The sequence below is a fragment of the Oncorhynchus tshawytscha genome, linkage group LG07 (assembly GCF_018296145.1).
Source record: "Oncorhynchus tshawytscha isolate Ot180627B linkage group LG07, Otsh_v2.0, whole genome shotgun sequence".
In the NCBI taxonomy this organism is placed as follows: Eukaryota; Metazoa; Chordata; class Actinopteri; order Salmoniformes; family Salmonidae; genus Oncorhynchus; species Oncorhynchus tshawytscha.
The window spans coordinates 16236471-16264185 of NC_056435.1; the positions used below are offsets into that span (position 1 = coordinate 16236471).

The 27715-nt window shown below is 40.8% G+C and overlaps 1 protein-coding gene across 2 annotated transcripts; it reads right to left on the reverse strand.

The window, feature by feature from the left end:
* Positions 1-27426, reverse strand: LOC112232506 (nuclear factor erythroid 2-related factor 2-like). 2 transcript variants are annotated; one of them, XM_024399553.1, is made up of 5 exons: positions 27163-27426; positions 5994-6251; positions 4322-4417; positions 3991-4212; positions 1-1542 (listed from the first exon to the last, which is right to left on the reverse strand). In XM_024399553.1, exons 1-5 carry the CDS (start codon positions 27202-27204, stop codon positions 346-348), a joined length of 1815 nt encoding a protein of 604 aa, XP_024255321.1. In that variant the 5' UTR covers positions 27205-27426; the 3' UTR covers positions 1-345. The 2 variants fall into 2 exon arrangements, with proteins under 2 accessions (XP_024255321.1, XP_024255320.1); XM_024399552.2 differs by having other exon boundaries at positions 1-1545.
* Between the last annotated feature and the right edge of the window lie 289 nt (positions 27427-27715).

The following is a 27715-nucleotide window of genomic DNA, read 5'->3' on the forward strand; positions in this document are numbered from 1 at the left end:
TGGTTGAAAAACAAGTTTTAATGACTCCAACCTAAGTGTATGTAAACTTCCGACTTCAACTGTACAGACACACATGTCATCATGTCTCAATTACAAATAGGGTAGAAATCTATTTGCATAGCTATGATTACAGGAAAAAAAAGTATTGCTGTACAAAATAAGGAGAGATTTCAACATTGACAATATTATTGCATTAACCAAGTAGAATTAAGTAAAATAACACTCCTGTTTCACTACTCCTTAAGCAACATATATAATTTTGATAGTCTAGCATATAACTTTGAGCATGGTAGTCTTGTAGAGTAGGTATGAACAAAAGTAATGAAAACAGTTCAATGGAAGAGACTATTTGTCTTCACCCTTGAGTGTCTTTTTAACACGAGGCACAAGGAACATGCTGCCATCGGAGGTCTGCTGGAGAGAGTAGTCACTGGGAGAGTAGGGCTTCCCCTCCTCATCTCTCAGCCGACTGAACACCTCCAGGTACAGACTCCCCAGCTGCTCCTTTAGCTCCCTCAGACTGCCGTTCCTCTGGGCACTCTCCCTGAGTAAGTGTGCCTTCTTCTCGCACAGTGCTTCAAGCTCCCCCTCCAGGCCTGAGATGCTCTCCATCTTGCGCTTGCGGCAGTTCTGGGCTGCCACCTTGTTCTTTCCCCGTCGGCGGATGTCTCGGATCAGGACCAGCTGGACCTCGTTAAGCTGGTGCTTGGACATGAGCTCATTGAAGTCGTCCACGGGCAGGTTGATAATGAGCTCCACAGCAAAGGGGATCCCCAGGGCCTTGGCCCGCTGTTCGTCTCTGGACAGACGGGACTGGTAGCCCGCAGAGCGTCTTCTCGACTTGTCTTTGGTGAATGGGCGCTGGTTATGGCCGTTGCCCTCTATGAGCTCACTCTTTGGGTAGGGTAGGCTGTCTGCCGGAAAATGGGATACTGGACCAGTGTTGTAAGGGGAGGACTGTTGTTCCTCTCCATGGAGAGACAGTGAGAACATCTCTCTGTACTCGGACCGGTTGCTGTCCATCTCCTCCAGGTCTGAGTCGCTGTATCCCATAGAACTATCGTCCTGATGGGATTTCATAGGCGAGCTGACATTGTCCATTGACAGACCGGAGTCAGAGTCGGGGAACTCTGTAGCAGTCCTGTGTCCATCTGTCAGGGAAAATTGGGGGACATGTATTTCTGACGGTTCCAGTGGTTTGTGTCTCACCTCCTTCTCCGCCTCATTGGAAGTATAGGATAACATGGGGGAGCTTGGTTTTGTGTTTGAGTGGTCAGTGTAGAACAGCTTACAGAGGCTGTCTGTGGTGTAGGTTGTGTTGAGCTCTGGGGGTTTCAGAGTCATTTGGTTGAGGTTGTCAGGGGGAACCATCCCTTTGAAGTTGTTGATGAGTAGGACAGGTGGTGTAGTATCAATGTTTGTGACCAAGCCTGGGAGCTCAGGCAAGTAGAAGCTGTAGTTAGGGTCCTGCACCTCTAGGGGCATGCTTGTGCTGGTATAGCCATTCTGATCCAGGATATCTGACACTTGCATTTTTAAGTTCTGCTGTTGAAAATAGAGGAAATCAAAGAATTAGAAAACAGTCAGTGACCTAAATATACTGTGTAAAATATTTTATTTCATGTCTTCATTATCATAGTGAAAAACAAAAGACTTGTCATCTCTAGTGGGCAACCCTTATAAACAATGGGTAAAATGACTATCTAAAATTGGATAGCATTGCCATTGTAGTTCAAGACTATGTACAGTCATGGCTGAAATAGCTTTATATTTAGATACGTGCTATCCCGTGGTGGAACTATATACAGCTCCATAGCAAGTATGAAAACCCTATTCAGTGAAACTTGATCACAGAGTGAATTAATACAATTAATGAATGAATGACATTTTCTATGTGTCAAATCGCCAGTTGACATTCAGCCAACTTGACACAACATGGGCCAGCATCCCTGTGGAACGCTTTCAACATCTTGTAGAGTCCATGCCCCGATGCATTGAGGTTGTTCTGAGGGCAAAAGGGCGGGTGCAACTCACAATTAGGAAGGTGTTCTTCATGTTTGTATACTGGCTATTGTACACACCGAGTAAATCAATCCCAGAACAACAGCAAAGGACCCTGTGAAGATGCTTGAGGAAGCAGGTACAAAAGTATCTATATCCACAGTAAAACGAGTCCTATATCGACATAACCTGAAAGGTCACTCAATGAAGCCACTGCTCCAAAACCGCCATAAAAAAGCCAGATTACAGTTTGCAACTGCACATGGGGACAAAGATTGTACTTTTTGGAGAAATGTCATCTGGTCTGATGAAACAAAAATAGAAATGTTTGGCCATAATGACCATCGTCATGTTTGGAGGAAAAAGAGTGAGGCTTGCAAGCTGAGGAACACCATCCCAACCGTGAAGCACGGGGGTGGCAGCATCATGTTCTGGGGGTGCTTTGCTGCAGGAGGGACTGGTGCACTTCACAAAATAGATGGCATCAAGAGGACGGAAAATTATGTGGATATATTGAACAACATCTCAAGACATCAGTCAGGAAGTTAAAGCTTGGTTGCAAATGGGTCTTCCAAATGAACAATGACCTCAAGCATACTTCCAAAGTTGTGGCAAAATGGCTTAAGGACAACAAAGTCAAGGTATTGGAGTGGCCATCACAAAGCCCTGACCTCAATTCTATAGAAAATGTGTGGGCAGAACTGAAAAAGCATGTGCGAGCAAGGAGGCCTAGAAACCTGACTCAGTTACACCAGTTACACCCAACTAATTGTGGGAAGCTTCTGGAAGGCTACCTGGAACATTTGGCCCAAGTTAAACAATTCAAAGGCAATGCTACCAAATACTAATATAGTGTTTGTAAACTTCTGACCCACTGGGAATGTGATGAAAGAAATGAAAGCTGAAGTAAATTATTCTCTCTACTATCATTCTGACATTTCAATACAGTATATAAGAGGGTTCTGACTTTGACGTTGTGTTTTTTTTGTTGTTGTGATTTTCTTCCTTTATTTAACTAGGCATGTCAGTTAAGAACAAATTCCTATTTTCAATTACGGCCTAGGAACAGTGGGTTAGCTGCCTTGTTCAGGGGCAGAACGACAGATTTTTACCTTGTCAGCTCGGGGATTCGATATTAAAACCTTTCGGGTTACTAGTCCAATGCTCTAACCACTAGGCTACCTGCTGCCGCTACCTGCCATTTCCCAGTTTAGTTTTCAGGGAACATGTGTCTTTATAAAATTCTTCCGCAAAATATGCCACATTTTCATTACCTGAGAACAAACTTGCAAACCCCTTCTCCCACTCATTAAGTACCTGTGTAATATTGAACTTCAGCCCCCCTGCTCTTCACTGATTTCCATTGGAATTTTCTTATGTCGTTTTGGTCCTAACTTATTTGGTTCCAGAACTGTTGAGAATTTATTGTCTGTATCTCCTCAAGGTGTAATACCTGCCCCCTCTGATATCTCTGTTTGAATAGGCTCAGTTTTTAATCAAACACATGCTGTTTTTTCTTAAAATCCTTTCTAAAATGTTATCTTGTATTCCTATCTTTACACTGTAGAAATAAGTGCTCAGCCTTGCGGTGTACAGATCATAGGTCCCTTAACTCATCATTCCAATAAGGCTTGTTCGGCTTGTAAACGTTCCTGGACTTGAGTTCAATGAGTTCTAATGTGCGTGCTATTTCAGAACATAGAAACTCAGTTGGCAAATGTATTTTCTTGCATTTAGGCCTATGCGGGGTACGTAGATTTAGTGTGATGCACAATAATACCTGTTTGAGAAAGATCATGCCAACAGAAAAGGACATAAATAAAAGAGAATTATCAGGAAGTCTACTTTTCAAATTTGTTCTAACAAAGGCGTGCTTGTGCTGTGTCCTCGCACACCCTACTGCAGCAGCCACTCGTTGTTAGGTGTCCATTACCTTGCTGAACAGGGCTTGTTGTGGCCTTATGAATTGTTCCGTTGTGCCATACCTACCTGGAGCTCAGGCAGGGAGAGCAGCTCCATCCAGGCACGCTCCACATCCACAGGGGCTGGTTCCAGAGACGCAGGCACAGCAATGGGAGCCTTGTGGGGGGCCAGCAGAGCAGAGATCATGGGGTTCTGGGCCACAGGTGACTGCTGGGAGGTCAGCATATCTGGCCTACTGTTGCCAATGGAAGGGGAGGGCATGATATGTGCAGGAGGAGGATGGGGGAGCTAGAATACACAGACATATACTGGAAATGAGAGGGGATGCATTGATAAGAGGAGAAACAGATTGGAATTATGTTACTGGTTTGTAGGTATTGGTAGTGTATTCTCTTACCTCAATGGTTTCTACGAAAGGGAATGTCTCTGCGAGAAGCTGCATGCACTCATCAAATGAAAGTGCATCCCCATCCACTCTGGAAAAAATGGTGTTCTACAAAAACAGACACACAGATATATATTACTGGCTGTATGAGCGATAAAGTTATTTGAATTATTTTTGAACATAATTAACCGTTGAAATCGGAAGTTTGCATACACCTTAGCCAAATATATTTAAACTCGGTTTTTCACAATTCCTGACATTTAATCCCTTTAACATTCCCTGTCTTAGGTCAGTTAGGATCACCACTTTATTTTAAGAATGTGAAATGTCAAAATACGTAATAGTAGAGAGAATGATTTATTTCAGCTTTTATTTCTTTCATCACATTCACAGTGGGTCAGAAGTTTACATACACTCCATTAGTATTTGGTAGAATTGCCTTTAAATTGTTTAACTTGGGTCAAACATTTTGGGTAGCCTTCCACAAGCTTCCCACAATAAGTTGGGTGAATTTCTGCCTATTCCTCCTGACAGAACTGGTGAAACTGAGTCAGATTTGTAGGTCTGCTTGCTCGCACACGCTTTTTCACTTCTGCCCACAAATGTTCTATAGGATTGAGCAAAAGCCTCCTGCAGCAAAGCAACCCCACAACATGATGCTTCCACCCCCGTGCTTCACTGTTGAGATGATGTTCTTCGGCTTGCAAGCCTCCCCTTTTTCCTCCAAACATAACGATGGTATTACGGCCAAACAGTTTTATTTTTGTTTCATCAGATCAGAAGATATTTCTCCAAAAAGTACGATCTTTGTCCCCATGTGCAGTTGCAAACCGTAGTCTTGCTTTTTTTGGTGGTTTTGGAGCAGTGGCTTCTTCCTTGCTGAGCGGCCTTTCAGGTTTTGTTGATATAGGACTCGTTTTACTGTGGATATAGATACTTTTGTATACCAGCCTCAAAATGAATATAAAAAAAACAAGACACAGAACACATACATTTCCCTAGCATAAATTCTAATCTCGTTACTCTTTTCTATTCCAGAGGGGAACCACTCTCTGGACGGACGGGCGGACGGACGGGCGGGCGGACGGAGGCGTGGCTGGTTATACGATGCACCGGCAGGATAGAACAGAGGCTGGTTATACGATCCCCGGCAGGACAGAACAGAGGCTGGTTATACGTTGCACCGGCAGGATAGAACAGAGGCGTGGCTGGTTATACGATGCACCGGCAGGAAGGAAGGAAGGAAGGACGGACGGAGGCGTGGCTGGTTATACGATGCACCGGCAGGATAGAACAGAGGCTGGTTATACGATCCCCGGCAGGACAGAACAGAGGCTGGTTATACGTTGCACCGGCAGGATAGAACAGAGGCGTGGCTGGTTATACGATGCACCGGCAGGAAGGAAGGAAGGAAGGAAGGAAGGAAGGAAGGAAGGAAGGAAGGAAGGAAGGAAGGAAGGAAGGAAGGAAGGAAGGAAGGACGGACGGACGGACGGACGGACGGACGGACGGACGGACGGACGGACGGACGGACGGACGGACGGACGGACGGACGGACGGACAGACAGACAGACAGACAGACAGACAGACAGACAGACAGACAGACAGACAGATAGATAGATAGATAGATAGATAGATAGATAGATAGATAGATAGATAGATAGATAGATAGATAGATAGATACCTGGTTTCCCTCTGTGTTGGGCAGCTCTGGTTCACTGGGTAGCAGGCAGGGCATGAACTCTCCAGTCTCCTCGTCCAGCTCCAGCTGTTCGAGCAAGGCCTTATCCTGCTCCCTCAGCAGGTGCAGCCTATTCTCCTCCTCCAGTTCCCTCTGCCTGCGCAGCTCATCCTCCTTCTGCCGCAGGCTCAGGTCAAACACCTCCCGCTCGGCACCCAGGTCAATGTCCTGCCTCCAAAGGATGTCAATCAAGTTCATATCCTGGCAGGAGAACAACGACCATAGTGAGTTAAGATAGGAGGATAGCAGGACAACACTACAGCCAACACCACTGCTACTCCAACTATTCTTATCTGCTCTTTAATGATTTGTTACTTTCTTCTACTTTCTTACTTTTTTGTTGTTGGTATTTTCTTAAAACTGCATTGTTGGTTAAGGGCTTGTAAGTAAGCATTTCACTGTAACGTCTACACCTGTTGAATTCGGCGCATGTGACAAATGCGATTTGATTTGAAGGCAGGGTTCTTTAAAGAACCACTTTTAATGCAGGGATCCTGAAGTATTTGACAAAGCGTAATCGTATTTGACAAAGCGTAAGATGGATGTTGTATGCTCACCCATCACGAACAAACAGAAGGCAGACAAGTGGGATCAAAAAAGGTGTGTCAACAATACCCAGAAAGCTTCTCTGTGCCACGTATTGTATCCCCTGTTCCCCTCCCCTGTGGACAGCTGTCCCTTACCCCCACCTTTAGCCATAACACAACTCAATCAGATGAGATGTGTGACGAGGATGTATGAATAATACATGCTGTTCTCCTCATTCTTAAAGCAGGATGGCTCCACACCCACGTGTACATTTCAACAACCTTCAACACCAGCATCTAGCTAAACCACCAAATACCATCAAGATCCACTAAAGAGAGCAGAGTAAAATACGAGTATTACATGCATGAAGTAAGTTATAGATACATATTGCACAGTTTACAAAGCCAGCATTTTTTTATGTCCTTGATCAGCCTTTGTTTCTATATGCGAGAGCAGCACACAGTGTGGCTGAAAGACGCTGCTCAACTCAATAATAAGCCATTGGCCGAGATACTCTATGATTGATAATTATTATTCAGCAGGCTTGAATTTCAGTCCAATCGGGTGACTTCTATTCCTGAAAAATGCTGCCACTGGACCAAATATAATCTGACCAATAGGAAACAAGACAAATTCGTTCTGTTTGATAAACCTGAACCCATATAAGAATCTCTCACAGTTATTATATCATTGGTTGTTTCATAAGATTTCTATTATATTATATTGTCTACAATTTTTACACTGAATATTAAACTTTGATGATTATGACAAAGAACATAACACCTAATATTTGGCTGGTAGACTGCCAAACATGTGTTTGGACTGTGAGGCAGTTTCATTCATAGGACTGCCACTGGAATGTTGCAGTAACCTCTCTAGGCTGTTTACCTCTACAATCATCATGCAAAATGCATTTGATGAATACACCTGCTAGCAAGGCACACATTTTTGAAGATTTGTCCCAACTAAATTATTTTCAAGATGACAGTAGGAGCCACAGACATTGTGGGGCTGTTTCCTGGACCCAGATTAAGCATAGGACTAAAATATGAATTTTTCCATTGACAATTATGTCTGGCTTAAAAAGCTTCATCTCGGTTCTGGGTCCAAGCGGCAAAACTATCTCTGGGTATCAATGGTTCTTTTCACAAACACATTCAGCTCATTATGTGGCCATGAAGCTTCAAGAGTGTGTGGTGTTGACTCAGTAACAAGCTAAACATCCATTACAAAAGAGTTTCAAAGGAACGCAAGGCGAGGATCAAAAGGACAGACAGTGACCTTGACTCAACCAACATCAACCCTTTGGCTCAGTAGATAATTTAACAAGAAAACTATTCTGGTAAAGTACACATTTTCCTCCCGTATCAGTTGTTTTACCCCCCATTAAACAATAAAATCGGACATTAACTTCATATTTATGGCTGGACGGCTGTTGTGATAGCGTTATTGCCACTGTATTGGGGCAGGTTTTGAATGATTATTCCCTGCTTTATGACTAGGCGGTCACACTATAGTCTTTCTACTAATGTGTAAAATCAGGGCAGCTTTAGAGGTTTTTCCCCATACAGTGTCACAGGGACTACTCTTCTAAATAAAATAACCGACATTTCCGAATAAAATGCATGTAATAACTTGAATTGGCCATGAGTAAATGACTGAGTATGTGTCTGTCCATTCTCAGGAGTCACGCCTCCTTTAATGGACCAATCAGCAGTTGAAACAATAACAAAGCGTTCTCCATGCCACTGTTTGGGTAAAAAGCTGATGGATGGGGCTGGAGAAATGTAATCACTCTCAAATTCAGACAGAGCTTTGGATGCAAGGACTTACCATCTATATATGATATAATCATTATAGTTGTAACTATGTTTTGAGGCAAAACAGTGTTTGTTTAAAATCATTGGCGTAAAACAAGCTTATATTTTGGGTTCTGGTGGGGTATGATAGTTAAACTAAGCTCGAGGCATTTATAAAAAAGTTATATTCTTCAAAAATCTATGGGTACATATTATTAATTTTTAAGACCTAAAATGGATGTAGCAACTTCTGTTTTCCCCTTTAAAGTTACATGAGTGAATGGGTTACAGACATAAATGGAATATCAGACACTATCAGGCATTGCAACACATGGATTTAGTACTGTAGATATGTGGTAGTGGTGGAGTAGGGGCCTGAGGGCACACAGTGTGTTGTGAAATCTGTGAATGTATTGCAATGTTTTAAAATTGTATAAACTGCCTTAATTTGCTGGACCCCAGGAAGAGTAGCTGCTGCTTTGGCAGCAGCTAATGGGGATCCACTATAAATACAAATACAAATACAAATACACATCTTTCAGGTGTCACATTTTGATTCCTCACTATTTTTCAATATCCATACATGCATAATTAAACTACATGTGTATGACAATGTGAAGGAAGACATTAGCAATAACTGACACTGGGAGTTAAAATACATTTTATTATAGCTATTTGACAAAAATAACCAGAAAACATCAACGCTGTATTTAAAATATATATAGAGTACCAGTCAAAACTTTGGACACACCTACTCATTCCAGGGTTTTTCTGTATTTGTACTATTTTCTACATTGTTGATTAATAGTGAAAACATCAAAACTATGAAATATTCATGTAGTAACCAAAAATGTATTAAACAAATCAAAATATATTTTATATTTGAGATTCTTCAAAGTAGTCACCCTTTGCCTTGATGACAGCTTTGCACACTGTCGGCATTCTCTCAATAAGCTCCATGAGGTAGTCACCTGGAATGCATTTCAATTAACAGGTGTGCCTTGTTAAAAGTTAATTTGTGGAATATTCTTTCCTTCCTAATGTGTTTGAGCCAATCAGTTGTGTTGTGACAAGGTAGGAGTGGTATACAGAAAAGTCCATACTATGGCAAGAACAGCTCAAATATGCAAAGAGCAATGACAGTAAATCATTACTTTAAGACATGAAGGTCAGTCAATGTGGAAAATTTCAAGAACTTTGAAAGTTTCTTAAAGTGTAGTTTCAAAAACCATCAAGTGTTATGATGAAACTGTCTCTCAGGAAAGGAAGACCCAGAGTTACATCTGTTGCAGAGGATATGTTCATGTGGGCTGCACCTCAGATTGCAGCCCACATAAACACTTCACAAAGTTCAAGTAACAGACACATCTGAACATTGACAGTTCAGAGACTGTGTGAATCAGACCTTAATGGTCAAATTGCTACAAAGAAACCACTTCTAAAGGACACCAATAATAATAAGAGACTTTCTTGGGCCAAGAAACACTAGCAATGGACATTATACTGGTAGAAATCTGTCCTGTGGTCTGATGAGGCCAAATTTGAGATTTTTGGTTCCAATCACTGTGTCTTTGTGAGATGCAGAGTAGGTGAACTGTTGTGTGGTTCCCACCATGAAGCATTGAGGAGAAGGTGTGATAGTTTGGGGGTGATTTTGCTGGTAAATCAGTGATTTATTTGGAATTCAAGGCACACTTAACCAGCATGGCTACCACAGCATTCTGCTGTGATACGCCATCCCATCTGGTTTGAGCTTAGTGGGACTATAATTCGTTTTCAACAGGACAATGACCCAACACACCTCAAGGCTGTGTAAGGGCTATTTGACAAAGAAGGAGAGTGATGGAGTGCTGCATCAGATGACCTAGCCTGCACAACCACCCGACCTCAACCCAAGTGATGGTTTGAGATGAGTTGGACCGCAGAGTGAAGAAAAAGTAGCCAACAAGTGCTTGGCATATGTGGGAACTCCTTCAAGACTGTTGGAAAAGCATTCCTCATGAAGCTGTTTGAGAGAATGCCAATGATTGTGTAAAGCTGTCACATTGCTTGAAATACACAGTACCTTCAGAAAGTATTCACAGCTGTTACATTTTACACAATTTGTTATGTTACATAGTTGGATAAAAATTAATTGAATTGGTCATTTTTTGTAAATGTCACGCCCTGACCGTAGATTGCTGTGTAGGTTTCTATTTTTAGTTTGGTCAAAGTGTGATGTGGGTGGGCATTCTGTTGTAGGTCTAGGTTTTCTTTTTCTATGTGTTTGGCCTGGTATTGTTCTCAAACAGAGGCAGCTGTCTATCGTTGTCTCTGATTGAGAGCCATATTTAGGTAGCATGTTTTCCCATTTTGAGTTGTGGGTGATTATTTTCTGGTTAGTGTTTGTGGCACCTGTCAAAACTTTTGTTTATCATTTTGTTGTTTTTGTTCGTGTATTCATTCTTAATTAAAAGTATTATGGATATGTACCACGCTGCACTTTGGTCCTCCTCTCCTTCCACCGACAAAAATCGTTACACACACAATGCTCTGTAATGTCAAATTTCCTTTTGATTTCCTTTTAATTAATGAAAAATAAAACACAATTATATCTTGATTATATAAGTATTCAACCCCCTGAGTCAAAGCTCTGTCAATAGCTTGCTAGACAGATTTTTACAAGTCTTGCCATAGATCTTCAAGCCGATTTAGGTCAAAACTGTAACTCTGCCACTCAGGAACATTCAATGTCGTCTTGGTAAGCAACTCCAGTGTATATTTGGCCTTGTGTTTTGGGTTATTTTGCTGCAAAAAAAGGTGAATTTGTCTCCCAGTGACTGTTTGAAAGCAGACTGAACCAGATTGACCTCTAGGATTTTGCCTGCGCTTAGCTCTATTAAATTGATATTTATCCTAAACTCCCACGTCCTTGCCAATGACAAGCATACCCATAACATGATGGAGCCAACAACATGCTTGAAAATATGGAGAGTGGTACTCAGTGATGTGTTGTGTTAGATTTGCCCCAAACATAAGGCTTTGTATCCCGGACAAAAAGTTAATTTCTTGGCCACATTATTTTCTGTATTACTTTAGTGCCTTATTGCAAACAGGTTGCAAGTTTTGGAATCTTCTTATTCTCGACAAGCTTCCTTCTTTGTAATCTATTTATGTTAGTATTGTGGAGTAACTACAATGTTGTTGATTCATCCTCAGTTTTCTCCTATCAGTCATTAAACTCAAACTGTTTTAAAATCACCATTGGCCTCATGGTAAAATCCCTGAGCCGTTTCCTTCCTCTCTGGCAAACGAGTTAGGAAGGACGCCTGCATCTTTGTAGCGACTGAGTGTATTGATACACCATCCAAAGCGTAATTGATAACTTCAGCATGCTCAAAGGGAAACGCTTTCTTAAATTTTTACCCATCTACCAAATGGTTCCCTTCTTTGCAAGGCATGGGAAAACCTCCCCGGTCTTTGTGGTTAAATCTCTGCTTGAAATTCAATACTAGACTGAGGGACATAACATAATTGTGTGTGTGTGTGGTGCAGAGATCGGGTAGTCATTCAAAAAGCATGTTAACCCCTATTATTGCACACAGACTGAGTCCATGCAACTTATTATGACACTTATCAAGCACCTTTTTCTACCCCTGAATGTATTTAGGTTTGCCATAACAAAAGGGTTTAAATACTTGACTCAAGACATTACATCTTTTCAGATTTTTATTAATTTGTAAAAATAATCAAAACACAAAAATTCCACTTTGACATTATGGGGTATTGTGTGGAGATCAGTGACACAAAATCTGAATGTAATCTATTTTAAATTCAGGGTGTAACACAACAAAATGTGGAAAAAGTAAATTGGTGTGAATACCTTCTGAAGGCACTGTAGTATGATGCACTCACTGTATATAGACTTTTTGTTTTATTTTGTTCTACTGTTTTATTGACTGTATGTTTTGTTTATTCCATGTGTAACTCTGTGTTGTATGTGTCGAATTGCTACGCTTTATCTTGGCCAGGTCGCAGTTGCAAATGAGAACTTGTTCTCAACTAGCCTACCTGGTTAAATAAAGGTGAAATAAAAATAAATAAAAAGTATTGTGCCAAAATGTAATTGAAACTCTGTCTCCAGTTTAATATGTACTCTGTTGCAGTGACGGTCTGGCCCTCTGAAAACTACTTAGAACCACACCACCTTTCACCACCTGGGAAAAGATTACAGCAGAGAGGGTGATGTAACTGCATGTGCACTTTCCTGTTTAGCGTGTGGATTGTGCAGATAACATGGCAGCATGACCATCCCACAACACAATGGAATGCATTTTCATGTGTCTAAACGCCTTGAAATACAATGTCTTGTGGTGTCAGTTGACACGGTCAACGGTATGAAAGGAAAACTAATGTGACAGTTGGGTGAGACTCACCTGGCCCTGTGAGCATGACAAAAGTAAGGTAAAGGCTCATTTGTCAATCTTATCTCAGTCGACTACACAATACAGCTTTCATTTCAGGCCCACGCACACCCGTTTATCAACTAACAAAAGAAAGGGAGAGGTGAACACAGCTACAGGTAGAGTTATATTAGCAGGCCTATCAATCAGCCAGCATTGGAACCTGATAAAGCAGCCTGATTAGAGGTCAATCTTAGGCTGATCTTTATTTTAATGTTTAAAATGTTATACTTATTTTACCAGGTTAGTCTCATGGAGATTAAAAATCTCTGACCTGGCCAAAATAGCAACACACAAAATGTCATGCAAAAACACATTTACAACATAAAACATAAAGTACTAATGATTAAAAACATACATTTACACATTGAGCAGGCAAAATTCATTGCAGACACTCAGATCCACTTTTCTCTCTAAACCAAAGGCCATTCATTTCACGTTTTAGTCAGTTGGCAGATGCTCTTATCACATCAATTTGCATTTGTCACATGCTTCGTAAACAACAGGTGTGAACTAACAGTGAAAAGCTTACTTATGGGTCCTTCCCAAGAATGCAGAGAATTTTTTTTATAGAAAAAAATGGAAAAGTAAAACACGTAATGATAGATGCATTAACCTACTGTTGAGGATGGATGACTATAATTTATCGACTGTACCTAGTAAACTTATGCCTCCCCAGTTCAGTGGCACTCTCTGGTAATTTTTTTATGATTTGGTAATGGGATTTACTATGGATTTATACCAAGTGGATGGCAGTATACGGTACTCTAAACAAATTCCGAGCAAACCATGTAGAACTTCAGTTAATCTAGAGGATTTTAATGCTGGTAAATCAGGGTTTCATTTGGAATTCAAAACATACTTAACCAGCATGGCTACCACAGCATTCTGCAGCAATACGCCATTCAATCTGGTTTGCGCTTAGTGGGACTATCATTTGTTTTTCCACAGGACAATGACCCAACACACCTCAAGGCTGTGTAAGGGCTATTTGACCAAGAAGGAAAGTGATGGAGTGCTGTATCAGATGACCTGGCCTGCACAACCACCCAACCTCAACCCAAGTGTGATGGTTTAGGATGAGTTGGACCGCAGAGTGAAGGAAAAGTAGCCAAGTGTTCGGCATATGTGGGAACTCCTTCAAGACTGTTGGAAAGGCATTCCTCATGAAGCTGTTTGAGAGAATAACAATGAGTGTGTAAACCTGTCACATTGCTTGAAATACACAGTGCCTTCAGAAAGTATTCACAGCTCCTTACTTTTAACACATTTTGTTATGTTACAAAGTTGGATTCAAATTAATTTAATTGGTCATGATTTGTAAATGATCCACACACACACACAATACTCTAATGTCAAAGTGGGATTTCTTTTTGATTCCCTTTTAATTAATGACAAATAAAACACCATTATATCTTGATTAGATAAGTATTCACCCCCCTAAGTCAAAGCTCTGTCAATAGCTTGCTAGACAGATTTTTACAAGTCTTGCCATAGATCTTCAAGCCGATTTAGGTCAAAACTGTAACTCTGCCACTCAGGAACATTCAATGTTGTCTTGGTAAGCATCTCCAGTGTATATTTGGCCTTGTGTTTAGGGTTATTTTGCTGCAAAAAAAATGTGAATTTGTCTCCCAGTGACTGTTTGAAAGATGACTGAACCAGACTTACCTCTAGGACTTTGCCTGCGCTTAGCTCTATTAAATTGATATTTATCCTAAACTCCCACGTCCTTGACAATGACAAGCATACCCATAACATGATGGAGCCAACAACATGCTTGAAAATATGGAGAGTGGTACTCAGTGACGTGTTGTGTTAGATTTGCCCCAAACATAAGGCTTTGTATTCCGGACAAAAAGTTCATTTCTTGGCCACATTATTTTCTGTATTACTTTAGTGCCTTATTGCAAACAGGTTGCACGTTTTGGAATACTTTTTATTCTGGACAAGCTTCCTTCTTTGTAATCTATTTATGTTAGTATTGTGGAGTAACTACAATGTTGTTGATTCATCCTCAGTTTTCTCCTGTCAGTCATTAAACTCGAACTGTTTTAAAATCACCATTGGCCTCATGGTAAAATCCCTGAGCGGTTTCCTTCCTCTCCGGCAAACGAGTTAGGAAGGACGCTTGAATCTTTGTAGTGACTGAGTGTATTGATACACCATCCAAAGCGTAATTGATAACTTCAGCATGCTCAAAGGGAAACACTTTCTTAAATTTTTACCCATCTACCAAATGGTTCCCTCCTTTGCAAGGCATGGGAAAACCTCCCTGGTCTTTGCTCAGGGATTTTACCATGAGGCCAATGGCGATTTTAAAACAGTTCAAGTTTAATGGCTGTGATAGGAGAAAACTGAGGATGAATCAACATTGTAGTTCCTCCACAATTATAACCCAAATTGATTACAAAGAAGGAAGCTTGTCCAGAATAGAAAATATTCCAAAACTTGCAACCTGTTTGCAATAAGGCACTAAAGTAATACGGTAAATACTGTGGCAAAGAAATTAACTTTTTGTCCGGAATACAAAGCCTTATGTTTGGGGCAAATCTAACACAACACATCACTGAGTACCACTCTCCATATTTTCAAGCATGGTGTTGGCTCCATCATGTTATGGGTATGCTTGTCATCGGCAAGGACATGGGAGATATTTAAGATGAATATAAACTCAATAGAGCTAAGTACAGGCAAAATCCTAGAGGTAAATCTGGTTCAGTCTGCTTTCAACTGGGAGACAAATTCACATTTTTTGCAGCAAAATAACCCAAAACACAAGGCCAAATATACACTGGAGTTGCTTACCAAGACGACATTGAATGTTCCTGAGTGGCAGTTACAGTTTTGACCTAAATCGGTTTGAAGATCTATGGCAAGACTTGTAAAAATCTGTCTAGCAAGCTATTGACAGAGCTTTGACTTAGGGGGGTGAATACTTATCTAATCAATATATAATTGTGTTTTATTTTTCATTAATTAAAAGGATATCATATAATTTTTTTCCCACTTTGACATTAGAGTATTGTGTGTGTGTGGAATAGCGTATGGATTGTGCAGATAACATGGCAGCATGACCATCCCACAACACAATGGAATGCATTTTCATGTGTCTAAACACCTTGAAATACAATGTCTTGTGGTGTCAGTTGACTAGGTCAACAGTATGAAGGGAAAACTAATGTGAGAGTTGGGTGAGACTCACCTGGCCCTGTGAGCATGACAAAAGTAAGGTAAAGGCTCATTTGTCAATCTTATCTCAAATTACTACACAATATAGCTTTCACTTTAGGCCCACGCAAACCTGTTTATCAACTAACAAAAGAAAGTGAGAGGTGAACACAGCTACATGCATGGTTATATTAGCAGGCCTATCAATCAGCCAGCATTGGAACCTGATAAAGCAGCCTGATTAGAGGCCAATCTCAGGCTGATCTTTATTTTAATGTTTAAAATGTTAACTTGATTTTACCAGGTTAGTCTCATTGAGATTAAAAATCTCTGACCTGTCCAAAATAGCAGCACAAAATGTCATGCAAAAACACATTTACAACATAAAACACAAAGTACTACCGTTTAAAAACATAAATTTACACATTGAGCATGCAAGATCTTGCAAGTTAATTGCAGACACTCAGATCCACATCTCTTTCTATACTAGAGGCCATTCATTTCACATTTTAGTCAGTTGGCAGATGCTCTTGTAAAATCAATTTGTATTTGTCACATGCTTCGTAAACAACAAGTGTGGACTAACAGTGAAACGCTTACTTATGGGTCTTTCCCACCAATGCAGAGAAACATTTTTTTTAGAAAAAATGGAAAAGTAAAACATGTAATAATAGATGCAGAATGAGTAACAATGACTTGGCTATATTAAAATTAGTACAGGTACCGAGTCATTGTGCAAGGGAATGGGGTAATTTAGGTAGATACAGCTGAAGTCGAAAGTTTAAATGCACATATGTTGGAGTCATTAAAACTTGTTTTCAACAACAAATGTCTTGTTAAAAATTTCTTGTTAACGTTTTGGCAAGTCGGTTAGGACATCTACTTTGTGCATGACACAAGTAATTTTCCCAACAATTGTTTACAGACAGATTACTTCACTTATAATTCACTGTATCACAATTCCAGTGGGTCAGAAGTTGACATACACTAAGTTGACTTTGCAATCAACTGCAGGGGCAGTATTGAGTTGCTTGGATGAAAGGTGCCCAGAGTAAACTGCCTGCTCCTCAGTCCAAGTTGCTAATATATGCATATCATTATTAGTATTGGATAGAAAACACTCTGAAGTTTCTAAAACGGTTTGAATAATGCCTGTGAGTATATCAGAACTCATATGGCAGGTGAAAACCTGAGAAGAAATTCAAACAGGAAGTGGGAAATCTGAGGTTGGTCGATTTCAACTCTTTGCCATTCCAATATACAGTGTAAATGGGGTCATATTGCACTTCCTATGGCATCCACTAGATGTCAACAGTCTTTAGAACTTTGTTTGACGCTTCTACTGTGAAGTGGGGGTGAATGAGAACTAATTGAGCCAGGTGTCTGGCAGAGTGCCACAGGCTCTGAGGCGTAGTCACGAGAGAGTTAGCTCTCGTTCCATTGCTTTTCTACAGACAGGAATTCTCCAAGATTATTGAACATTTATGATAAAAACATCCTAAAGATTGATTATATACTTAGTTTGACAAGTTTTTACGGGCTGTAATATAACTTTTTGAACTTTCCGTCCAAAGTTCTGCTGGACCTGAATGCGCGTTGGATTTGTTTAACAAACGCGCGAACAAAAGAAGCTATTTTGACATAAATGATGGACATTATCGAACAAATCAAACATTTATCGTGGAACTGGGATTCCTGGGAGTGCATTCTGATGACGATCATCAAAGGTAAGTGAATATTTATAACAATATGGCAGATATCTTTTTGGCTGCTTTGTTGTCTGAACACTATACTCAGATTATTGCATGGTTTGCTTTTTCCGTGAAGGTATTTTGAAATCTGACACATCGGTTGCATTAAGAAGAAGTATATCTCGAATTCCATGTATAACACTTGTATTTTCATCAACCTTTATGATGAGTATTTCTGTGAATTGATGTGGCTCTCTGCACAATCACCGCATGTTTTAGAACTACTGAATGTAATGTGCCAATATAAAATTAGATTTTTTTAATATAGATAGGCACTTTATCGAACAAAACATATATGTATTGTGTAACATGAAGTCCTGTGAGTGTCATCTGATGAAGATCATCAAAGGTTAGTGATTAATTTGATCTCTATCTGTGCTTTTTGTGACTCCTCTCTGGCTGGAAAAATGGCTGTGTTTTTCTGTGAGTTGGTGGTGACCTAACATAATCGTTTGTGGTGCTTTCGCTGTAAAGCATTTCTGAAATCAGACACTGTGGCTGGATTAACGAGAATGTTATCTTTAAAATGGTGTAAAATACTTGTATGCATGAGGAATTTTAATTATGAGATTTTTTTTGTTTTGAATTTGGCGCCATCCACTTAAACTGGCTGTTGGCGAGGTGGGACACTACCATCCCACATATCCCAGAGAGTTAAAAAATAATAATACAAACAAAAATTCACTGATGTGTTGATTTCTGTGGCCAGTGTAGCAAGTCTCATTGATTACTATGGGTTCATTTCAGCAGCAGATAATATAAATGAGAAAAACAGACATGGCACGTGCAGTCTAGTTTCAGGCTTAGTTTCAACTAATTTCGGAACCCAGAACCAATTCCTGCTATTCATTCTGTGAGCAGAAGTAGCTAGATACAGTATGAACCTTTGCAAACATTGACTTGTCTAAAGCCTTCAATACTGTAGCTCACTCATTACTTATTCAGAGGCTTTCGTCAATTGGCCTGGACCAGGCTGCGTGTAGATGGTTAGAATTGTATTTTAACAGAGAACACAGAGACCTAGGTTTCTTTTTCAAAAGCACCCTCTTGCATCCAAGATGGCGTAGTAGTCAGACGTCTTGTTGTGTCGTGTCCCTTGTATATATCGTTTTTTAAACATATTTTTCTCCGCATATCTTTTAAAACATTTTGCTAAACATCAACTTCTAAATACTCTCCTGCAACCCGCCTCACCCAATGTAGCGCGTATCTGCTTTTTTTCTAAAGTATTTATATTTACTTCGGATCCGGAACCCCTCAACTGAAGCTAGCCAGCTAACTACCAGCTATCAGTCAGCAAACCATTGCTAGCGGTCATCAGCTAACCGGTCATCAGCTGACCGGTCATCAGCTAACCTCTAGCTCGGAAAGCTCTCGCCAGTTCGAACAACGCGACTCTAACCAGAGCATAACGGACCTATTATTTTTTATCCCCGGATTCCCACTGGATTCCCACCGCAAACGGAACATTTTCAGCTGGATCTTCACAACTAGCTAACCGCAACCCCGGATGATTACTCATGGCTAGCGTTTCCATCCACTTAGCTTGAAGCTAGCCCGGCCAGAGCTCCTGTGCTACCACCGAAGCATACTCCTGGGCTACAATATCCGGACCCACGACCGGTCTATCGATGTCACTGCATGAAGAGGCATAAACAGACTCACCCCATCGCGATGTCCCCCAAAGGCTAACTTTCTAGCCCTTGCTATCTCCTTGCTATCTCCTTGCTTGCTAATTCGGCCTGCTAACTGCTAGCTTGTTTAGCCCCGGTCCGCTAACTGCTACCTTGTTTAGCCCCGGCCTACTAACTGTTAGCTTGTTAGCACAGGCCTGCTAACTGTCTGAATCGCCGCGTCCCAACCACTCACTGGACCCATATTTATTTTCAATCTCTTTTCGATTTTTAATTCGATTATACCTTCCGGTAACCTGCCTCACCCAATGTGATACGGAATCGCTATTATTTTTAATTTTCAGAACACATTCAAGAACCTCCAGGAGCTAACCAGCTAACTAGCTACAAGCTATTTAGTCATTGTTAGCCACTGCTAGAGGCTTTTACCTTCTGCACAGCCAGCCAGTTTTTTTAACCTGGATAATACTCGCCAGTCTAGCTTCCCTGCCCATCCACCGCTGCCCCCTGGACACTGATCACTTGGCTACATAGCTGATGCATGCTGGACTGTCCATTAATCACGGTACTCCATTCTGCTTGTTTATGTTTTATCTGTCGGCCCCAGCTGCACTCAGGCTCTGTGTGTAGTTAATCCGACCCTCCCTGCCTAGTCAACGCCATTTTACCTGCTGTTGTTGTGCTAGCTGATTAGCTGTTGTTGTCTCACCTACTGTTTTAGCTAGCTCTCCCAATTCAACACCTGTGATTACTCTATGCCTCGCTGTATGTCTCTCTCAAATGTCAATATGCCTTGTATACTGTTGTTCAGGTTAGTTATCATTGTTTTAGTTTACAACGGAGCCCCTAGTTCCACTCTTCATACCCCCTCCCACACATGCGGTGACCTCACCCATTACAACCAGCATGTCCAGAGATACAACCTCTCTTATCACCCAGTGCCTGGGCCTACCTCCGCTGTACCCGCACCTCACCATACCTGTCTGCGCATTATGCCCTGAATATATTCTACCATGCCCAGAAATCTGCTCCTTTTATTCTCTGTCCCCAATGCTCTAGGCGACCAGTTTTGATAGCTTTTAGCTGCACCCTCATACTACTCCTCCTCTGTTCTGCGGGTGATATGGAGGTAAACCCAGGCCCTGCATGTCCCCAGGCACCCTCATTTGTTGACTTCTGTGATCGAAAAAGCCTTGGTTTCATGCATGTCAACATCAGAAGCCTCCTCCCTAAGTTTGTTTTACTCACTGCTTTAGCACACTCTGCTAACCCTGATGTCCTTGCCCTCATAGAAGTCATCCTGACCAACTGGCCCTCCAAATACATCTCCGCTGTCTTCAACCAGGATCTCAGGGATCACTGCCTCATTGCCTGTATCCCCTACGGAGCCGCAGTCAAACGACCACCCCTCATCACTGTCAAACGCTCCCTAAAACACTTCTGTGAGCAAGCCTTTCTAATCGACCTGGCCCGGGTATCCTGGAAGGACATTGACCTCATCCCGTCAGTTGAGGATGCCTGGTCATTCTTTAAAAGTAACTTCCTCACCATTTTAGATAAGCATGCTCCGTTCAAAAAATGCAGAACTAAGAACAGATATAGCCCTTGGTTCACTCCAGACCTGACTGACCTCGACCAGCACAAAAACATCCTGTGGCGGACTGCAATAGCTTTCGAATAGTCCCCGCGATATGCAACTGTTCAGGGAAGTCAGGAACCAATACACGCAGTCAGTCAGGAAAGCTAAGGCCAGCTTCTTCAGGCAGAAATTTGCAACCTGTAGCTCCAACTCCAAAAAGTTCTGGGACACTGTGAAGTCCATGGAGAACAAGAGCACCTTCTCCCAGCTGCCCACTGCACTGAGGCTAGGTAACACGGTCACCACCGATAAATCCATGATTATCGAAAACTTCAACAAGCATTTCTCAACGGCTGGCCATGCCTTCCGCCTGGCTACTCCAACCTCGGTCAACAGCTCCACCCCCCCCCCCCCGCAGGTACTCGCCCAAGCCTCTCCAGGTTCTCCTTTACCCAAATCCAGATAGCAGATGTTCTGAAAGAGCTGCAAAACCTGGACCCGTACAAATCAGCTGGGCTTGACAATCTGGACCCTCTATTTCTGAAACTATCCGCCGCCATTGTCGCAACCCCTATTACCAGCCTGTTCAACCTCTCTTTCATATCGTCTGAGATCCCCAAGGATTGGAAAGCTGCCGCAGTCATCCCCCTCTTCAAAGGGGGAGACACCCTGGACCCAAACTATTACAGACCTATATATATATCCTGCCCTGCCTATCTAAGGTCTTCGAAAGCCAAGTCAACAAACAGGTCACTGACCATCTCGAATCCCACCGAATCCCCACTGTATGTATTCACCCCCTTTGCTATGAAGCCCCAAAATAAGATATGGTGCAACCAATTACCTTCAGAAGTCACATAATTCGTTAAATAAAGTCCACCTGTGTGAAATCAAAGTGTCACATGATCTGTCACATGATCTCAGTAAATATACACCTGTTCTGAAAGGCCCCAGAGTCTGTGTGACGTAGAAGTCCGTCACTGGCCGCGGGCAGCATTTGGTTCTTTAACGCACACACATATTCATCACTCCTCCCTGCGCCATTATACCATAAGTTAACAATGTGGGTCGACACACAATTTAACTTCTGTCTTGGTGCATGCATTTCACACTTGTCAATGTTCATATTTGAGAGATACAATAATTATTATACTTATCAATGTTGTGGATGAGCGCATTGTTTGTTTGTTTGTTCTGTTCCTCTCTCTCCATCTCTGTAGCTTTTGGGTATGCTGGAAAAGGACCAGAGCTAAGGGAATTGGGTTGGCTTTATAGTGCCTGTCCCAAATGGCTCATTAATGCATATGGGCATATTGAAAGATATTGTCAGTAATGATGTAATGTTGTAAATGTTATGTTGTGATATTGTTTAAAACCGTGTTGCAATGTATATCCTTTAGTATGTTTAGTTCATGGAAAATGTAGGTTTGTATTGTTAATTGATTAATTAATTAGGGTTAATTGTTCTGAGGGGAGGGGCTAGCCCTACAAAAGGAGCCTCTCTCCAGTCTCTAAGGGGGATTTTTTTTGGATTGAGCTGTGGATGGGGCAGCATTGTTGTTAAGCTGTCCCATAAGGTAGACGTTGATGGCAGTACTGTTATTTTCTGTTCCGGAATCACTTGTAAATAAACACCTTTGCACAGAAGAACTTTTGCGGTTCCGCCATCTTTTTATTTTTATAGAGGTTAGGTTATCCAGTTTAGCCATCTGGCCTACTCTACGTGACAGTCTGCAAGGGGCACCATCAAGCAAGCTGCACCGTGAAGACCAAGGAGCTCTCCAAACTGTTCAGGGAGAAAGTTGTGGAGAAGTACAGATCAATGTTGGGTTTAAAAAATATCAGAAACTTTGACCATCCCACGGTGCACCATTAAATCCATTAATAAACAAATTTAAGAATATGGCACCACAACAAACCTGCCAAGAGAGGGCCGCCTACCAAAACTCACAGACCAGGCAAGGAGGGCATTAATCAGAGAGGCAACAAAAATACCAAAGATAACCGTGAAGGAGCTGCAAAGCTCCACAGTGAAGATTGGAGTGTCTGTTCATAGGACCACTTTACGCCATACACTCCAAAGAGCTTGGGAATTGGGAATGGATGGGAAATGATGTAAAATATATCACTAGCCACTTTAAACAATGCTACCTAATATAATGTTTACATACCCTACATTATTAATCTCATATGTATACGTATATACTGTACTCTATATCATCTACTGCATCTTTATGTAATACATGTATCACTAGCCACTTTAACTATGCCACTTTGTTTACATACTCATCTCATATGTATATACTGTACTCGATACAATCTACTGCATCTTGCCTATGCCGCTCTGTACCATCACTCATTCATATATCTTTATGTACATATTCTTTTCCCCTTACACTTGTGTGTATAAAACAGTAGTTTTGGAATTGTTAGTTGTTGGTTATTACTGCATTGTCGGAACTTGAAGCACAAGCATTTCGCTACACTCGCATTAACATCTGCTAACCATGTGTATGTGACAAATAAAATTTGATTTGATTTGGATTTGAGCTTGGCTTTACGGAAAAGTTGCCAGAAAAAAAGCCATTGCTTAAAGGAAAAAATAAGCAAACACGGTAGGTGTTCTCCAAAAGGCATGTGGGAGACTTTTCAAACATATGGAAGAAGGTACTCTGGTCAGATGAGACTAAAATTGAGCTTTTTGGCCATCAAGGAAAATGCTATATCTGGCTTAAACCCAACACCTCTCATCACACGAGAACACCATCACACCGAGAACACCAATGTTTTTCATCGGCAGGGACTGGGAAACTGGTCAGAATTGAAGGAATGATGGATGGCGCTAAATACAGGGAAATTCTTGAGGGCAACCTGTTTTAGTCTTCCAGAGATTTGAGACTGGGACAGAGGTTTACCTTCCAGCAGGACAATGATCCTAAGCATACTTCACCAATTTGGACTCTGTTGTGTATGTCCATTACATGAAATCCAAATAAAATGCAGCAAAATAGGAAAAACGCCAAGGGGGATTCATACTTTTGCAAGGCATTGTATCTACATGACTTATTCCATGTGTATGTATAGCGTGTATGTTATCATGTGTGTGTATGTGTATGCATGTGTCTGTGCCAATATTTGTGTTGTTAAAATCCAATTTTGCTGCTTGAGTCAGTTACTTGATGTGGAATAGAGTTCCATTTAGGCATTGCTCTATGTAGTACTGTGCGACCTGAACCGCTCTCCTTGAAGTTTTTGATGATCTGATAAATGGTTGATTTAGGTGCAATCTTAATGGTAGCAGTATCCTTGCCTGTGAAGCCCTTTTTGTGCATAGCAATGATGAAGGAACGTGTTTCCTTGCAGGTAAGCATGGTTGACAGAGGAAGAACAATGTTTCCAAGCACCACCCTCCTTTTGAAGCTTCCAGTCTGTTATTCGACCTCAATCAGCATGACAGAGTGATCTCCAGCCTTGTCCTCATCAACACTCACACCTGTGTTAATGAGAGAATCCCTGACATGATGTCAGCTGGTCCTTTTGTGGCAGGGCTGAAATGCAGTGGAGATGTTTTTTGGGGATTCAGTTAATTTGCATGGCAAAGAGGGACTTTGCAATTAATTGCAATTCATCTGATCACCCTTCATAACATTCTGGAGTATATGCAAATTGCCATTATACAAACTGAGGCAGCAGACTGTGAAAATTAATATTTGTGTCATTCTCAAAACTTTTGGCCATGACTGTAGACACTCTAATGTACTTGTACTCTTGCTCTGTTGTGCACTGGGGCCTCCCACTCCTCTTTCTCTTTCTAGCCATTCACAACATTAACAATGTCTACACTGTATTTCTGATCAATTTGATGTTATTTTAATAGACAAAAAATGTGCATTTCTATTTCAAAACAAGGACATTTCTAAGTGAGTCCAAACATTAGTGTATGTATTCCCAGTCATGTGAAATCCATAGATTAGGGCCTAATTCATTCATTCCAATTGACTGATTCCCTTAAATGAGCTGTAATTCAGTAACATCTTTGAAGTTGTTGCATGTTGCGTTTATATTTTTGCTCAGTGTATTACAATTTTCACCTAATTTTAACTTGAATATCTTGAAGATGGCCTTAATCTAAATGTAAAGTGACATCTGGTCTTACTTTGTGTATAGTAACGCCAGATGTGTATAGTAACCCCATGCATTATTGTTTGATCTAGCATGAATGACAACCTTTAAGCTTCTTTTTCAAGCACTTTTTATAGGTTGGCTGGTCTACTAGTAGGCTTACTTTGAAAAAACAGAATGGTGTTGACCGGTTGACCTTATTGCCCAAACCATCTATACACTCAGGACATTAAAAAGGTTATAATATAACTTAGAAATGCCTCATGACATGAGCTTAGTTCAACTGTCGTACCCAATTAGAATCCAAAATATAAGCTTATTTTACTACAATGTTTGTAAATAAAGTAAATGTAAACAAACACCATATAGCCTCACAACATGGTTAAAATTATAATGGATGGTCATTCCTTGCAACTATAGCTCTGTCTATACATTTGAGACTGGTTAGATGTCTCCAGCTCCATCCTTAACCTTTTTACCTAAACAGTGGTTGGGAGAATGCTGCAGATACCCCTTTAATAACCCCCACCCCATGGCATGAGCAGTCATCAAAGACTTTGGTAGAATATAATAAAGTAGAATAGAAAATAATACAATATGCTTTGTATTCACACCATCAGTATCCTAGGTTATATCACCCTTTAAATGAAGAGGGTAATATTTACTACTGTGGCTCTTCATTGATGTGTTTACAACAACCAATTCCATCATAACAAGAGAGCTGTTCATCCACCTACAAGGTCCAACTATATCATACAACTCAGCTTGATAAAGTGCAGTAGGCCTATAATCAGAGATTGGCAGTATTGCTGTTGCATGTATTTCAATTACTTTGAGTATTTTGTCATTTGTATTTCGCTGGCCTGAACTACAAACCAATGTATTTTGTAACAAGATACATTCAAGAGCTGTAAATTGTATTTTTTATAGCAGTTCACAATTTTGTGGCCCTCTATCACCCCAAATTTGCTGCTTTGGTATAGGAAATCTAATAGCACTATGTTGTATTAAGATTGTCTGCTAAATTACCAACATGTAAACGTTAAAATGAACACATGCAAAGCAAACTGGCCACTAGTCTTATGAGCTCCACCCCTTATTATAACAATACCCACTGTGCTTTGCAGGTTCTTTAGCACATTTCATTTTGGCCATTTTAGCAGCAACTTAAAGTCAGTGCATTCAACCATATATCACAGTTATAGCAAGTAAAATGGCTGTTACATTTACTGAGAATGTTTATCTGAATACAATGCTTTGCAAAAATATTTTTGCTTGATACATCTTTGGAGTATATTGTAGTTGTATCAAGATACATTTATCTTTGCCAATCTTTTCCTTTAATATATTTCATTCAAAGAACTTCAAAACATAAGCTTTTATAAACAAACATTCCTCTATGAGACTGCCTACAATTGTGGACCTAGTGGACTGAGCGAAGGTGGCCACTGATGATGATATGCCATCGATACAGAGATCACACGCTACAGGGTACCACCACAGTCCCGGAGGGGGCTCTCGACAAACAATAAACTGGATGGCATTTTTGGGGTAGAATCAGATGTATAAAATGTTTTTTTTCTGACCAATTCAAAGACGTCCTGCTTTCGAAATTCAACCTTAAACGTGGATTTGAATCTTTATGAAACAGGTTGAAACTGTGTTATAGGCTACAGCTGTGGTAAAGAACTTAAGTATGAGGCTGTCCAATGACTTTGCAGATTTTTCTACAGATTTATGAGAAACGGTTCACAACAAGCAAATGTTGGAAAAAGTGAGATTCTATGCCTTTTAAAATCATTTCAATCCACATTTATTTTATAGGCTTTATTTATGCTACATTTAATTTGTTCCATATAACACAAAATAGCCTAATCCAGGTTGCCTAGTCAACTTTATGATGCAGTTTCTTAGCCTCCCCTTCTGTCTACTATACTGTTGCCTATACTGCAACATTTTAAGCAGCCTACCACAGGATAACAACAATGGCTTATGACACAATTTCTATAGTCTAAGCGTTTCTCTTGAGTCAGAAACACATTTGTTAGGCCGCCTATGAAGCGTGTTATTCAGCCCCTTCTCTTACCTGTTGACTTCGATGTGCACTTGACAATTCTACCTCCATCATTGCGCTGATATTCCCTTGTGAATTTGCTCTTAAACACCCAGAGCCGCAATTATCTTTAAAGTCCCTTACACTAACACAAATCAAATTAAATCTTACCGAACAGCGTCCGGAATATGAACATAGTTCACTTGTATAGAAATAAAAAATGAGGTCTAGAAATAATGAAAGCGTAAAGAAACCCCAGCCGCTGAACGGCCCTGCCCACTAGCAGCGGCAGCCTGACTGACAAGGTGGGAACGGCCCCTGGCGCTGTCTGGACACTGAGAGCTCGCCATAAAAATACACCTAGAATGTTTCCTTTTCATTCAGTGACATCTAGTGGGTATAGTCTATTAGTTGTATCCCATATTTGTTATTTTATTTTTTTATTTCACCTTTATTTAACCAGGTAGGCTAGTTGAGAACAAGTTCTCATTTGCAACTGTGACCTGGCCAAGATAAAGCATAGCAGTGTGAACAGACAACACAGAGTTACACATGGAGTAAACAATTAACAAGTCAATAACACAGT